The sequence below is a fragment of the Rhinolophus hipposideros genome (genome assembly GCF_964194185.1).
Source record: "Rhinolophus hipposideros genome assembly, chromosome: 19".
Lineage (NCBI taxonomy): Eukaryota > Metazoa > Chordata > Mammalia > Chiroptera > Rhinolophidae > Rhinolophus > Rhinolophus hipposideros.
Window position 1 is genome coordinate 2,948,731 of NC_138065.1, and position 16,386 is coordinate 2,965,116.

Sequence of the window (16,386 nt, forward strand, 5' to 3'; positions counted from 1 at the left end):
CAGCTAGATGCTGAGGGCAAAAGAGAGAAATATATGTAGTCCGTACCTTTGAGGAGCTCTATGTGGGATAAATAACCATAATGTAATATCGTTAAGCACCAAAACAGTGAGATGGGATACATTGCATTGAGGCCCAGGTGAGCATTATTTTGCCTGCATCGGAGCCAGGAAAATCTCTAAAGAGAAATAATTAAACAAGGGTGGAAGAATGAGAAAGGTATTTTGTGCAGAGAGAGCAGAATACTGAAGTACGTTTTCTATATATGGAATATTAGGAGAATTTTTAATATAATTATGGTCTAGAGCAAAGGGCAGCCCATGGACCAACTTCAGATGGCGGGCATGTGTTGTTTGGCTTGCATTCTCATATATATATGTATATACATATATATATATATATAAGTTTATATAAGTATATTTATATACATATATAAGTATATATATGAAACTTTATATATATGTATGTATATATATACATACACACACACACATATATATATACACACACATACATACATACTTAGTTTAGTTGCCCACGCTTAAAAGCCAGTGTATGGTACATGAATATTTGGAGTTCTGGCTTGTCTTGAAATATTGCAGAGCTGGTAAGGTAGGTCCTGCATCTCTCCCTGAATCGTCAGCTGGAACCAAGTACCCCTTACCTCCTTGAGATGTTTAGTTTATCACGGTTCCTATCCACCCTGTTTACTCATTGTCATTACTAGCTGCAGTTTATGTTTATAACCCTCATGTAGGATGTAAGATGTTGGAATGACCTGGGAGGAGATGTCTTTGTTCTGTTAGTGGGGCTCCAGCTTCCATAGACGTAGATAGGAGATTGGGATATATATATATATTTTTTAAGAAAACAGTTTTATTGAGATATAATAACACAATAAACTGTACATATTTAATGTATATACAATTTGATGAGTTTGGACATATTTACACACCCATGAAACCATCACAATAATGTCTAGGTAATAAACATCACTTCCAAAAGTTTCCTTGTGTCTTTGTGTGTGTGTGCGTGTGAAGAACACTTAATATGAGGTCTATTCTCTTAAATGTTTAAACGCATAAGACAGTATTATTGACTATAGGGAGATGTTTTGTAAGTAGAATCAATTGGACTTCAGGAAGAGAAGACAGTATACAAATAACTGAAGTCTAGGTGACATTGACCCATTCGTTGAAAAGCTGAAGAAGCAGGTTTTTGGGAGATTATAATAATTTTAGTTTATGGGGTTTGAGGTGCCTGTAGATACCGGGTGGAGGTGTATCTCCGCGTGGAGATGTCCAATAGGTCCTTGAATTAGTGGAGCTGGAGCTCAGAAGAAAAGACTGGACTAGAAATCTAATTTAGTAATTGAGCTCCTCCATCAGCAATAGTGGACTAAATACTGTGTCTAATCCCTGAGCGGAAGACAACTAAAATGTTGGATGAAATCTTTTAAAAATCAAAGCACTAGTAAGACAGTGAGGAATTATTGGTGTGAGAGCAGGAAAGGACAGGAAAATGGGGAGGTGAGACCAGCAGTGGGACTGCTTTTACCCTGGGGTCATTTGCTGGTCCGCATGGGTGGCGGAAAATAGGCTGTGTGGGGCAAGTGAGACAAAAGTTGGAGTCCAAATGTCCCTAAGGGTGAGAACCCTGGTAAACCACTGTTTAGATTCCTGGAAGGCTGTACTCCTAGGGAAAACCTAAGAGTAGGTAGAAAATCCAGCTCCAAAATATTCAAAAACCAAAATTCAGAACCAATTGATGGGTTCCACAGCAAATTATACCCCACTGAGGATCGAGTAATGAATCAGAAAGAAAGACAGAAGAAATTACCCAGAATGAAGCGTGAATAAAAAGGAATGAAAAACACACGAGAGAGTTAGAGGCATAGGGGATTGCATGAGAAAGTCTGAAACACCTTTATTTGGAGCCCAGGACAGAGGGAAATAATAGGATAGAAGTCATGTGTAAATAGATAATGGCTGAGAAACTTAAAAAGTGAGTGAACTACATCAAGCCACAGATTCAAGTTCAACAAACCTCAAATACGATGGAAAAAAAATTCCATATTTAGATCCATTGGAGTGAAACTGCAGGAAATTAAATAAAAAAATAAAGCCTTTAAAATAGAAAAATGTATTGAGTACCCTCAAAGGTGCAGCCATTAGATTGACAACCTTTTTTCCACAGTAAAAATGGAAGCCATAGTGATAAAAGAATATGGTAAATGTGCTGAAAGAAAATTAGTCCCATCTAGAAACCGATACCCAGAGAAAAAAATGTCCTTCAAAAACAAAGGTGACATAAAGACATTCAGACAAACCAAAACCAAGAAAATTAGCTACCAGCAGAGAGGTACTTATTCTCAAGCAGAAGGAACATCATTCCAGATGAATGGTGAATGGTTGGAGTGGCAGGAAGGAATAAAGAGTGTTAACCATGGTAAATCGAAATGACCACAAATTTAACTAATAAGCGTTAATGCCTTGTGAGATTGAAAATGTATAATTTAAATTCTGTGCACATATACCTTACACCTAACAAGAGAAATGAATGCATCTGACCACAAGCATCTTGTACACAAATGTTCATAGCAGCTTTATTCATAATGGCCTCAAACTGAAAACAACCCAAATGTGTTTGCCTGTGTCTCAGCCAGTTGGAGGTCCTGAATTCATCAAGAGGAGACAGGACAAACAAACTATGGTGTATTTATGCTACTCATAATGCTACTCCTAAATAAAAAAATTAATTGCTGATAAATGCAAAACCCTGGAAGAATCTTGAAACGTGTCAAGCAAGAGAAGCGAGGCAGAAAAAGATTACAAACATTCTGAGTCTATTTAAGTGAAGGTCCAGAACAGACAAAATTCATCTATGATAATAGAAATCGGAACAGTGATTGTCTCTGTGGGCGGGGCAAAGGGGTATGAACCAACTTTCTGAAGGTATAAAAATTTCTTTATGTTGGCACAAGACAAACAAATGAGAAACAAAAACTCATAGACACAGACAATAATTTAGTGATTACCAGAGGGTAAGGGGGGTGGGGGGTGGGAGATGAGGGTAACGGGGATCAAATATATGGTGATGGAAGGAGAACTGACTCTGGGTGGTGAACACACAATGGGATTTATAGATGATGTAATACAGAATTGTACACCTGAAATCTATGTAATTTCACTAACAATTGTCACCCCAATAAATTTAATAATAATAAAAAAATAACAGATAAAAAAAATTTTCTTTATGTTGATCTGGTGGTGGTTGCATGCGCGGACTACACCACTCAAAGTTTCTCCAGCTGTAGGCTTAAGATCTGTGCATTTTGTTGTAGTAAATTCTCCATCAATAAAGTACTTAACAGCATTACACACCAGCAATAGTATATAATTCTGGAGGGAGTAATGGTGGTAAATAGAATTAAATTATTCCTGCATTTCTCACGAAGACGGTAAAAGTATTACCTAAAATTAGACTTTGCTAAATTAAGGATGCACGTCGTAATTTTTAGGGTGACCAACTAAAAGAGTAGAAAAAGAGTGTGTAACTTTCAATGAACAGAGACGGGGAGGTAATAATAGTGCAAAAGAACGGGGCAAGTAGGGAAGAGAAAGGTTACAGGAGGGACACCGCACATAGTAATATGATTGATTTAAACGCAAACACAGTATATCCGTATATGTGACTGTTAAAACCTCCTATAAGGGTGACATCCGTCAGTCTGCAGAGAGAGGGAAGAGAGATGGGGGGAAACGGCGACGGTTTTGCTTCTAGTCCCTGAGCATCAGCGTTTCCCCCGCGCTGAGTCAGTCAATATAGTGCCCCCTTTTCTCAAATCCGCTTGTGCGTTAGCGTTCATTGTTGCCTAATTCCTTTCCTATTCCCTCCCATTGCTAATGGTAAAAACAGCTTCTCCAGGCTGCTTGTTAGCAGCAGAACAAAACAGAGTGGTGTTTACAGTGACTGAAGAAGTTGAAAGTTCTACGGAATATAAGGGAGGAAAAAACATCCGATAGCAGAGGATGGTTTCGATCCATCGACCTCTGGGTTATGGGCCCAGCACGCTTCCGCTGCGCCACTCTGCTATCTGAGAAGTCAGTGCCTCCACAGTCCTATAGGAAGTACTCTACGTGGTCTCTCACATCGTTATACAGCGCCATCTAGTGTCTGGTAAGAAAAATTGTCTTCATTTATCAAGTCTATTCTTATTGGCTAGCTCCTGACACACAGGCGTTTTTTATTGGTTCCTAAGCCGGCTTGCCAGAGTAAACCAATAGGCGTAAGCGGAGGATTAAGGCGGGAGCCAATCCGGCCGGAGTTTGTTGGGACACGCCGGCAAGCCGCCTCTCCGGTGATCGGTTTCTCCGAGGCAAGGGGCGGTTGAAGTGGTCTCCATTGTTCGGGGTTTAGGACGCCATGAGGTGAGGGCACTGGGTCCTTCTGGGAATGATTGGGGTGTTTGGCCGAAAACTTTGGGGAGGTGCCGAAAGGAGTCGGAGGGCCTGGAGGACCACGTGTCTGAGAAGTCGGGGTCCGGGCGAGGGGCAGGGCGGAGGCCGCGGAGGCGGGAGCCTGGGCCCGGGGTGGGGGTGGGGCCCAGCAGGGGGGGCGGGTGGGTGAGCGGTGCCCTCGGCCCGCAGGAGGAGCAGCTCGCTCTCCCCCGTCCGCACCGTGCGCCTCCATCCTCGGCGCCCGGGGCTTGACTGCACACGCCCGGCGCTACGTTAACGAGGAAGTGAGCGGTCACTCGAGCCCAGCAGCACCGGGCTTGGCGTGTCCCGGGAGTTATGGGGCGTCTCTTACAGGGCTCGATGTGTGAGCGCCGCCGTCCCTTGGTGTAGGTGGTGACTCAGTTACCCGGCCCGGGGGCTCGGGAGTGGGGCGGGGCTGTGCAGCGGGGAGAGGCGGGGCCCGGCGCCCGGGGCGGGGGCCGCGCGGGGGAGGCAGGCTGACTGCCGACGGTGGGGCCGCCGGGGTGGGGGCGATGTGTCTGACGAGGCCCCGGGCAAGTTCACGTGCGTCTTTGTGTGTCGCAGGGGTGACCGAGGCCGAGGCCGAGGCGGGCGCTTTGGCTCCAGAGGAGGCCCCGGAGGAGGGTGAGTGCCGGCTCTGCGCCCTCCGCTCGGGTTCCTTTCCACGACAGCCACCTACACGGGAGTTCGCGGTGGCCCGATTCCCGCTTTTGTGCGACCCTGCTGAGTGGTTCAGAAACAAAGCCCAAGGAGCTGGCCCCCTTTTGCCGAGTCGCTTGACTTCTGTGGTTCCTAATTTGGGTGGTTTCTCTTGTTTTAGGTTCAGGCCATTTGTGCCACACATTCCGTTTGATTTCTACCTGGTGAGTACCGTAGGCCCTGTTCCCCCGTGGGCACACACATGGAGCCTGGACACTTTTCCCCTGTGGTTTCCTGGAGCCCAGCATCCCCCTGTAAACGAAGTCAAACGGTGGTTGCAGTGGGAAGAGGGATTAGTGAATGGAGTTGGGGTTTTGAGTCAGCTGCGTGTGGCTTACACGCAAAAACAGTGTCAGCAGGGTGGGTAAGACCTGTGGCTACTGCTGCCAGTGACGTGACTGTCGTCCTGGTTCTGAATGTTAATTGTATCTCTGGCTTATCTGTTGTTAGAAAAGTAGTGACAGCTTCGATTATGGCTATTCCCTCCGCCTGTATCCTTGTTTGAACATCTTAAGGAGTAAAAACAAGTGTTGTAGAATTTTCTATTTTTATTCTGTTGTAGCAACAGAAAAACCACCTCTCCTATTGGTTTTGAGAGATAGTACATAGTTGTTTATTTCTCATTTAGTGTGAAATGGCCTTCCCCCGGGTCAAGCCAGCGCCTGATGAAACTTCCTTCAGTGAGGCCTTGTTGAAGAGGAATCAGGACCTTGCTCCTAATTCTGCTGAACAGGTATATTCTTTTGGCTTCCTTCCTGAGATTTCACTAAGAAAGCCAGAGAAGTGAGTAACTACTGGTGAGGTTACTGTGATCAGCGCCCACACTCCACAGAGGGTTCACAGCGTCCCCTCTTACACCGGGGATAACTTCCAAGACCCCACTGGCTGCCTGAAACCATGGAGAGTACTGGACCCTATATACACCATCTCTTCTCCTGTACATACATACCTGTGCTAAAATGTAATTTATAAATGAGGGACAGTGAGGGGTTAACAATAATAGAACGGTTATAATGTACCATAATAAGTTATGTGAATGTGGTATCTCAAAATACCGTATTATACCATTCTTACTCTTCTTGTGCTGAAGTTAGATGACACACGCCTACGTGATGAAGTAAGGTGAATGGTGAACGACTGAGGCTCTGGTGTAGCCTTAGGCTACTATGGAGAGGGCTACTGCCCGGGCGCGAATATAGTGTGGATATGCTGGACGAAGGGGTGATTCACAGCGTGCCATTTAAAACTTAGGAATTGTTTGTGGAATTTTCTGTTTAATATTTTTGGGCAACAGTTGACTGTGGGTAACAAACCACATAAAGCAAAACTGGCTAAGGGGGGAACAACTGATTGTTCTCCTTCTCATTGTGGGTGGAGGGAGAGTGCCAGATGAATATATAAACATTTACAGATGTGTTCATATTTTTATTGGGGAATCTATGAGATCAAACAGTTGTTCTCTTCTGGAATATTCAAGGCCAGAGGGTCAGAGTGTTTTTAAAGCACTATGTGGGAATTGACTCAGCTTGTATGGAAAGGATTAGGAGGAATATCCAAACTGAGAAGTTGCTTATAATTTTTCACTGTAGCTTATTTTTGTTTCCTGCTGTTTTTAGGCCTCTATCCTTTCTCTGGTGACAAAAATAAACAATGTGATTGACAATTTGATTGTGGCTCCAGGGACATTTGAAGTGGTGAGTTACTGATGACCCAGTCTAGTTGTAGGGCAGCCTTGGTAGTATGGAAATTTCATTGGCTCCTGTCTCTTAATTCTTCTATTATGTATTAGCCAAAGCTGAGCCTAAAATGGGAAAGTACAATGGAATTCCTTTGTGGAACTGATCTTAGGACAAGACTTACATCATTGTTAATCAGCTAGCCATGATGTATCTGGCTTTTCATGTGGGTTTTGGGATATGACTTGACCTCTGCAACTTCTAAGTCTGGGTAATAAAATGCTGTGTTGTAGTTGAGTTTGGAAAGGAAGTAGGCAGTCTTTGCACTTCTTTTTTTCCCCTGAAATCCTTCTTCCAACAGCAAATTGAAGAAGTCCGACAGGTGGGATCATATAAAAAGGGAACAATGACTACAGGACACAACGTGGCTGACCTGGTGGTCATCCTAAAGATTCTGCCGACGTGTGAGTGTGCCTCTCTCTGGCCACGGGAACAGACGCAGTGGTCGGGCTTGAGGCAGAGGGGTCTCTAAAGCCCCCATTTCTTTTGAGAAAGGCTGGAAGACAAATGGGAAACTTCTTTTTGTTAATGTATGGGGGTAATAAGGGGCAAATTCTGGAGTGTGTGTCTGAAAGAATGTATGGCCAGTTACTCTCAGGCAGTGTTTCCCAACGGGGGGTCATTATGCTGCCACCTTCCCCACTATCACCACCCCCCCTCCACCACCACCGGGGACATTTGGCAGTGTCTGGAGATGTTTTGGGGCCACTGGCATCAGAGGGATAGAGGCCCGGGATGCTGCTAAGCATCCTACAGGGCACAAGGTGGACCCTACCTCTCACCCCGCAAGAAAGAATGATCCAGCTCAAAATGGCGTTAGTGCCACCCTACTGTAGAAAAGGGGTATGGGTACAGCAGGAGGTGTTCCGTGCCGAGCCTTCCAATTCCTCCGTCCAGGCTAGCTTCCCCTTTTTCTGTTGCTTGCCCTGACTCCAGCCTTGAAGATGGGGCAGAAATCAGAGTGCAGAGTAGCTTAAAGATACATAGAAAGTCTAATAATTATTATGTTCGTTACCTCTTTTCTCTCCTAGTGGAAGCTGTCGCTGCCCTAGGGAACAAAGTCGTGGAAAGCCTGAGAGCACAGGATCCTTCTGAAGGTTTGAGTTTGTTGCTGAACATGTATTTAGTGGCCATAAGAGCCAGGTCTGTAATTATTAATGTAAGTACACTCTTAACAAAGTCAGGTCAGGCTAGAAGGAAGAGTGGATGAAGTTTTCCGTTGGGGAAGTTCTGGCAGCGATCTCCAGCATTCAGAATTATCTGCCTTACTTTTAACACTCCATCCTAAATCCTCACCCTGGACTCATGCTGCTTTTTAAAAACCTCTCTGTACCCTCAGCCTGGATTTACCTTTGGTCATCTAATGGAAATGGGAGAGTTAGAGCTTTTGGTTTTTCGTTTTCAGTTTTGACCATGCTGACCAATGAGACTGGCTTTGAGATTAGTTCTTCTGATGCTACGGTGAAGATTCTCATTACAACAGTGCCACCCAACCTCCGAAAATTGGACCCAGAACTCCATTGTTAGTCCTTTTTTTCCATTGCTGGGAAATTTGGGGGAAATTCAAAACATAGTATACAGTTGCTGTTGAGTTGACTTCGCTTGTTGCTACAGCATGTGAAACCTGCGGGGGCCGCCGTTTCCCCCAGACTCTGCTGTCTCCTGTCATTCAGAGACAGCTTTGCCAGCCAGCTAGTGAAATTAGCAGTTTGAGGATTTCAAAATGATTGAGGAAATATTTGTGGAGGGTGTAGGCTTTGGGAGAAAATCATGGATCTTGTGTGCTTCTAGATGCGGTTTGGGGGAGGAGTGAGTTTTGGACAAGTGATGTGCTGATCTGAGAACATGGGGAGGTTTAAGGAATTACATTATCCTGCCCTTTTTCCAAGATACTGAACTATGGCAGGGGGGTTGAATTGCTTGCTTCGTAATAATAATGTCTCATCTTGGCCTGTTGTGCTTCTCTTCCAGTGGATATCAAGGTGTTGCAGAGTGCCTTAGCAGCCATCCGACATGCCCGCTGGTTTGAGGAAAATGCTTCTCAGTCCACGTGAGTCCCTCCCTCCCTATTTAAAGTAACCTAACCCTTCTAACTGCCGTGAATAGCTGGGTACCCTCACACTTCCTGTGACAGCCCGTTTTTTGGCTCCAGTCTTCTGTCTGGATTTTGATTCTCACTTTAAGTAAGCAAATTTAAATGGAGAGAAAGGAGAGTACGGAGTTAGAAATAGCTTCAGCCCTGGCGCTCAGGTGTGGAAGCATCTGACCGAATTCCTTTCCATTGCTGGGCCTCTTACCTGCAGAGTGAAAGTTCTCATCAGGCTGCTGAAGGACCTGAGGATCCGCTTTCCTGGCTTCGAGCCCCTCACACCCTGGATCCTTGACCTGCTCGTAAGTAATGGAGGCAGTGGGAGTTCCTGACCATCCCTCTGCAAGTCATTCCTCTGTCGGCTACCAGAATCTGAAGTTCGGTGAAGCTTGAAAGAAGTCTCATGGGGGGATGAGTAATCCAGTCAAGATTGAGTGTTACCACCTCCCTGGGTTGTTCGAGTATTACCTGAGTAGGCATTACTGCCCCTTTGCCTTTTTCCTTAGCGCTTCGTTTCATCAGTGTGATGATGGAGAGAACGGGCTGGATGAACAGTCACTCGGCTAGCCCTTCGTAACATTTTCCTCCTGTGGTTGAGCTTTTTGTTTAACGATCGGTTGCCACTGTGCACGCCGACAGATTGCTCTCTTCCAGGGGCACTATGCTGTGATGAACAACCCCACCAGGCAGCCTCTGGCCCTGAACGTGGCCTACAGGTACAGCGTCTTGGGGCTCGGGGCTGGGTTGTGGCTGTCGTGTGTGTCCTTTACTATCTCCGTCTGTTTCAGGCGTTGCCTGCAGATCCTGGCTGCAGGTCTGTTCCTGCCAGGCTCCATGGGCATCACGGACCCCTGTGAGAGCGGCAACTTCCGAGTACACACAGTCATGACTCTGGAACAGCAGGTACTGGGACAACTCAGTGCTGTGTGGTGCTCCTGGTTAGAAGGCAAAGGGAATGTGCTCTTCAGGGGTCCAAGATCTGGGGGTTCTCACATATTTTGGTCTTGAAATTAAAAGTTGTCTTCATCTCTGTTTTTGTGAAAATACTGTTCAAATAAAGTATTTCAATTCTCCTTATTAACCCTCGCTTTGCTCTCCTTCAGGACATGGTCTGCTACACAGCTCAGACTCTGGTCCGAATCCTCTCGCATGGTGGCTTTAGGAAGATCCTTGGCCAGGAGGGTGATGCCAGCTGTGAGTGACCGCTGTGGGCCGGGCTCTGCAGGGTACTCGGGTCTAGCAAGCAGCTCTGCACTAGTCAGATGGCTTCATATTTCTCCTGTCTGCATCATGACTTGTACGCTGGGCTGCTTGTCTGAAATCACCTTTTTTTCTCTTCTAGATCTTGCTTCTGAAATATCTACTTGGGATGGAGTGATAGTGACACCTTCAGAAAAGGCTTATGAGAAGCCACCAGAGAAGAAAGAAGGAGAGGAAGAGGAAGAGAACACAGAAGAACCACCTCAAGGGGAGGAGGAGGAAAGCATGGAGACTCAGGAGTGACCTTCCCTTCTCTTCAGCCCTTCTTACCCAAGCGGAAGACTGGAGCCTAAGCTAACTGCTACTAGGCTTTATGTGGTGGCATTTCCGAGGGATAGGGGAAACAGGAAGGAAAATGAAAGTAAACACTATGGAAGGAAGTGTCACCCCACTGAGTTCTGATTCTGGCTTAGCAGCCAGAAGTCTCCCATCCATAGTGAAGCAGGATACCAACTTTTCCTCCTAATACTGTAGAATCCCGAGCTCCTGGAAACCTCAACCAGTACTTTGTTACTGTAATGTTGTGAACTGTTCATGTCTGAATTTTTTTTTTTCCTAAGAAAAATTATTAAACTACTTCCTAGTAGGGTTCTTGTTTTTCCTTGGCATCTGGTCTTTTTTACTTTCTGTACTCTTCACGGAAAATGATACTCGAGGGCCAACCCAGTGGTTCAGGTGTTTGGAGCACCGTGCTCCTAACGCCGAGGTCGTTAGTTCAATTCCCACGTGGGCCAGTGAGCTGCGCCCTCGACAGCTAAGATTGTGAACAACAGCTTTCCCTGGAGCTGGGCTGCCATGAGTGGCCAGCTGCTGCGAGCGGCTGAGCGGCTGACTGACGACTGGTTGCCTCAGCTGGGGGGGAGCGCAAGGCTCAGAATACCAGCATGGGCTAAGGAGCTGTGTCCTACACAACTGGACCAAGAAACAACGGCTTGAACCGGGGTGGAGGGGGGAGGCGAAAGGGGGAAAAATAACTCGAGTCTTCACTGTAAACACTAGATCACAATTTGACGTTGTATTTGAATTAAAGTATAAAAAATCTTGGAACCTTTCCATTATACCAGAGTCGACTAGTATACTGTAATACTGTTTAAGCATTTATTGAATTAAATGGTTCTAAGCAAGACTGCTACTGTACTCAAGCCAGTGAAACCAACAAAATAGGGTAGATCGGTCATTCACCTTGACTGCCTACCCTCTCGAAATCCTCAGTGTAGACAGGAAAATGAGATCACAGAGGACACGCTGCCCAAGCCCCAACAAACAGCCATGTAACAGAAAGCCCCTTCTTGGTTGAAGAAGGTAGAGGTGGGCCTTGACTACGTAGCTTTAAAAAACAAACATAGAGGCCTCAGCTCATTCTTGGAAGCAAGAGCTGTAACAAATCCTTTGGGATCCCGAGTCCTGTACACAGGTTCCTTTGGATCCCTACATAAATGGGTAAGACCCTAAGTGCTTCAAACACAAACCATAGGACTGCCTTTGGATGTTCCAAGGTTTGCAGGGTGTCCTGGAGGTACCGAGGCAGCCGGGAAATAGTACTTGTGCTATCCTGAGGCCATGGGCCCACTTCTGGTCTCTTACTTGCTTGGGGAACCAGGGGGATAAACTCCTGAATCCAGCATTGCCCTCCTTCGGGCTGTTTCCTTGGCAACACTGTGGTTTAGCCGCCTCAGGCGTTCCTACAAGACAAGATTTGCACTCAATAACTGCTCTGAGAAAGGCTTAGGAGCTCACTGTCACGGAGGTGCTCGAAAACATGGAAAACATCGTAGGGTTGTTCCATTTCCACATAGGTCTTCTAAGGTATGTAAGAATGTAAACGACGGCACGATCAAATGGTCATGGAGAATCTGGAGTACTCTTATGGCAGACACTAATTTAGTTGATAACTCCTTTTCCCCAAGACTTAAAAAAAAATTACGACTTTCACTGTGTTGGGGCCTTCAAGACATCCCTTGAAAATTAGAGAAATACCCTGAGAACTTCTAAAGCAGAGCAAACAATCCCACTGTTGGTAGGAAATTCCTTTACCTGGGCATTCTGTAGAATGTTGTTGACCAAGACAACTCGTCGCCGGGCATTAAGTAGCTTCTTCACATACGGGTCGAGATCCAGGGCCACCTTCTGATCCTCATTGATACGGCACAGTTCTGGGGATGGAAGTGAGGGGCAACTAACACCTACTGGCTCATTTGCTGTTCTTTGGCAAAGTAGGCTAGTTAGTGGGATGGAAAACACTCTTGCACCCGCATGGGCCAGTCACTAGAAACTTGAGTCCGCCAGCAGCGCTGTGCTGGATGGAAGTGACAGAAACCCAGCCCAGGATGGCAAAACACAAGGTCCTGAACGTGAGACGGAGGATGCCGCGAATACGGGGACGCTTACCCGTAGCTAGGTTATCAATCTGTTCCCGGAGCTCCACCTGGCTCTCTCTGCAAAGAGGTACGAGGCCCATACGGTCAGCCAATGAGAACTCAAGAAACCTGTTTCCCTGCGTGTCCCCCAGTGCGGAGGAAAGCCAGCCTCGCCCCCAGCCCACGCCCCACCCCGCGGCTTCCACCGCGCGCCCAGCCTCCAATCAGACGCCTGCGGGAACGCGCCTTAGCCCCGCCCCGTCCCCGCCCCCACCAAACCACATCGGAGCGGCCCCGCCCCAATCTTCCTTTTCGGGCACCTGACGGCGTGGACGTGAGAGTCTAACTGCTGCACGGCCGGTCGCAGGAACTCCAGGAGCCCCTCGGCGAAGAGGTCGCGGCCTGCGGGCCCTGCCACCGGGGTTCCAGCCCCGGACACAGCGGCGGAACCAGACCCGGCCATCACGAACCGCCCTTACGCCCGGAACCTGCCGCGAGGGCCGCCGGGAACAGAAGCCCCGCTGAAGTGCCCCGCGAGGGGGCGCCTGGGAAGTGCGGCTCCGACCCAGGCTCTGGGGCTTCTGGGAAATGGAGTCTCTGGAGCGGGCAGGGCGGGGAGAAGGGCCGGGGCTTTAGAGCTCCCGGGAGTTGTAGTTCTTCATAGGCCTTGAAGTGGAGGGATTTCAATATCTCGGCTTAAGTAGCTGGGGGAAGGAACCATTTTGTAGAGAGGGTACTTTTGTTTTCCCCAAAGGTGAAAAACAAAAATTTTTTTTTTTAAAGGTTTTATTGGGGAAGGGGAACAGGACTTTATTGGAGAACAGTGTGTACTTCCAGGACTTTTTTTCCAAGTCAAGTTGTCCTTTCAAGTCTTAGTTGTGGAGGGCACAGCTCAGCAGCTCCAGGTCCAGTTGCCATTGCTAGTTGCAGGGGGCGCAGCCCACCATCCCTTGCAGGAATAGAGGAATCGAATTAGCAACCTTGTGGTTGAGAGCCCACTGGCCCACGTGGGAATTGAACCGGCAGCCTTGGGAGTTAGGAGCAGGGAGCTGTAACCACCTGAACCACTGGGTCGGCCCAAGACAAATTCTTATATCCCCAGTCGTCCATAGGCTTCCTATGTAAACTTCATGAGAGAACCAGATTATATTCATAGTATAGTTTTATATTTCTAAATTTTTAATGGCACTAAAATGTGTACAAATTTGCGTGAATATTAGCCTTAAAAAGGAATGAAATTTTGCTACTTGTTGCAATATGGATTAACCTTGAAAACGTTATGCTAAGTGAAATAAGCCAGACACAAAAGGCCAAATAAATTTTGAGTCCACTTCTTTGAGGTACCTAGAGCAGTTAAATTTATGGAGATAAAATATTGTCTTATCTCTATCAGATCAGTGTTGCCAGAGGCTGTGGTGAAGGGGGAATGGGGAGTTATTGTTTAAAGGGTAGTTTCAGTGTGGGGTGATGGTTGTGCAATAAAATGAATTTACTTAATGCCATACTTAAAAATGGTTAAAGAGGTAAATTTTGTTGTGTATTTTGCCACAGGAAAAAAAAAATTTAAACCTGCATGTATTTTCACTGTTTCTTCCTTCAAAAAGTTTCCTTAGTTTTGTTCCGTTTTAATTGCTTTTGAGTAAGTTTGCATCGCTTGTTGACTTATCAGCAAGGGGCACAGGCACAGCCCTCTGTGTTCCAGTGGCTCACAATTCTGTGCATGCAGAAATGCTCCTGGAGGGCAAAGGGATCCAGAGATTGCTGACCCCGACAAAGAAGAGACCTACTGTGGCTAACCGAGCTCAAATCTGAAGAGTCCAGCGACGAACGATAAAGTTACGCTTTAGGTAGAAGCTTGCACTAAACTGCCTGCCTGCACTGCGTTCCTGCCTTCTGAACCAGCCCTTATAAAAGAATTGCTGGAATTATATTTCAACCAATAGGACTGAGATATTTCCTGTCCAATCAGAACCGTGCAGCTCTCTCCTCCCCACTTCAATCAGCATCTTTACCGACTAATCAGAGCGGCTGTATTCTGACCAATCAGGACAATGCCTTTTGGACCAATAGAACTGTGCGAATTTGGAGTCTTCATTTGCATCAGGACAGACCAATCAGGGACCAGGAGTGCGGACTTCTCTCTATATAAGTCAGCTCCCCTTTGGCTTGGGAACGCTCTTTTGCCCCAGAAAACTGGAGAATCTGTTTGCCTGCTTTGAGCTGAAACACCAAAGACCTCTCCTTAGAGCGGAGCAGAGCTGTCAAGCAGAACAGGCGCCTTGCCCAAGGGCCTAAGGGCCACCTTGCAGCCATCATATTATTCCACAGTCATGCTGTCTTGTAATTGAGCTGTTCTGTAGCCACGCTGTGCCACAGAGCTGTTGGCACCCCAAGTTGGAGATCCCTGTTGGCTTTGAATTGGTGCCAGCGGCCTTTGGTTGACAAGATAAATGGACACTAGTGTTTAGCCTTGAGCTTCATCCTCAGGAATAAAGGAGACGTTTAAATCCCTGGAAGAGTGGTGGTCAGCAGCTGTAAACCCCAACCGGGATAACTTTTAAAGCCTTGTACAGTTGTTTATTGTGTTTGTTTCCCTGTGTCTTTCAAGTGACTAGTGGTGAAACTCTCAGGAGAGGCTGGGAACTTACGTTGGGAGTAAGCAAGGAAGCTGGTAGCTGGGCAACTGCAGCCAGCGTCACCGACCTTTAGAAGAGGTAGCCCAGGGGATGGAAGGCGGTGACAGCGTTGAAAGATAAAGGGCCAAGTCCTCGAGGCCTGTGTTAGCGAGAAAGACTGAGGGATGGCCTGGGCTGGGAAAGGAAGCTCATGGCCCCCAAGTTAGGCCACAGCCCCCCCTTTCAGGTACGTCTTTGAAATCGGGTTGTCAGGTTTAGAAAACAAAACACCCTGGAATTTGAATTTCAGATAAACCATTTTTTGGTATAAGCATTTTATCTGGTAATCCTACTTGGAAGGCTAGTTCTCTGAGGAACATGACTCTGTTCTGTTTTTATTCTTTTCACTCCTATGCTTATCACCTCGCGTTAGCTCTTATCTCCCATGAAGGCATCGCAACAGCCTCCTGACTGACCTTGCTTCCAGTCTCTCCTCTCCAGGTCAGTCTGCATTCTAGAATACCAGTCAGGTTACATAATAACCTTGCTCAGAGAAAGTAAGTGCTGAAAGGGACTTTCCTTGGTTCCTTGGACCACTCTGTGAGAGAGAGACTGGGCCAGGGTCTGACAGAAACCCTGAGGTTTGATAACAGGTTGAAGGCCAGTGCTGCTTCAATTATTCATTCCCTAAACACTTATCAAATTCTAGGCCTCATGACACAAGGTATTCAGTGCAAAGCGCCCCTCCCTCCTCCCTGCTTGCACCTGCACCACATTGCAGTGGCCCTCCAGTCCTTGGCTTTTCCAGCACGGCTGAAGGAGATGCAGGTCATAAGAACTCCCCTCTCTTCTGTCTCCCATCTCTGCACCGCCTGGCTGGTGCTTATGTTGCCCTGCCCGCTCCTTGCTGGTGACCTGAAGGTGGGTCCCTGGGTAGGTCCAGGAGGAAACTAGGAACAGCGGTTCTGGCTCAGACAGTACACCCACACAGTGCCCTCTGCCTGGCAGACTAGCTGTACCTCACACCCAATGAGGAGCCTGGGTGGGGCAGAGGGTCCTTTTCGTGGTGGTGGGTGGGGGGACACAGAATGGTTATCTGGTAATGGCTCTAACTGGGGAGGAGGATCTGAGAGACTTCTTAGGGCCTGTCA

At 46.9% G+C, this 16,386-nt stretch overlaps 2 protein-coding genes across 4 annotated transcripts; one reads left to right on the plus strand and one right to left on the minus strand.

Annotated features, from left to right (window-relative positions):
* The first annotated feature begins 4,336 nt into the window (after nucleotides 1–4,336).
* Nucleotides 4,337–10,859, plus strand: ILF2 (interleukin enhancer binding factor 2). Of its 2 annotated transcripts, XM_081024954.1 has the most exons (15): nucleotides 4,350–4,428; nucleotides 4,648–4,844; nucleotides 5,044–5,103; nucleotides 5,300–5,342; nucleotides 5,807–5,911; nucleotides 6,795–6,872; nucleotides 7,216–7,318; nucleotides 7,946–8,011; nucleotides 8,320–8,436; nucleotides 8,886–8,964; nucleotides 9,218–9,305; nucleotides 9,658–9,719; nucleotides 9,792–9,906; nucleotides 10,107–10,197; nucleotides 10,346–10,859. In XM_081024954.1, the coding sequence occupies exons 2-15, from the start codon at nucleotides 4,795–4,797 to the stop codon at nucleotides 10,504–10,506; spliced, it is 1,218 nt and encodes a 405-aa protein (XP_080881080.1). In that variant the 5' UTR covers nucleotides 4,350–4,428; nucleotides 4,648–4,794; the 3' UTR covers nucleotides 10,507–10,859. The 2 variants fall into 2 exon arrangements, with proteins under 2 accessions (XP_080881081.1, XP_080881080.1); XM_081024955.1 differs by lacking the exon at nucleotides 4,648–4,844 and having other exon boundaries at nucleotides 4,337–4,428.
* Nucleotides 6,439–15,127, minus strand: SNAPIN (SNAP associated protein). Of its 2 annotated transcripts, XM_081024963.1 has the most exons (5): nucleotides 12,941–15,127; nucleotides 12,652–12,698; nucleotides 12,298–12,416; nucleotides 11,848–11,945; nucleotides 6,439–7,410 (listed from the first exon to the last, which is right to left on the minus strand). In XM_081024963.1, the coding sequence occupies exons 1-5, from the start codon at nucleotides 13,081–13,083 to the stop codon at nucleotides 7,383–7,385; spliced, it is 435 nt and encodes a 144-aa protein (XP_080881089.1). In that variant the 5' UTR covers nucleotides 13,084–15,127; the 3' UTR covers nucleotides 6,439–7,382. The 2 variants fall into 2 exon arrangements, with proteins under 2 accessions (XP_080881089.1, XP_080881090.1); XM_081024964.1 differs by lacking the exon at nucleotides 6,439–7,410 and having other exon boundaries at nucleotides 11,251–11,945.
* Between the last annotated feature and the right edge of the window lie 1,259 nt (nucleotides 15,128–16,386).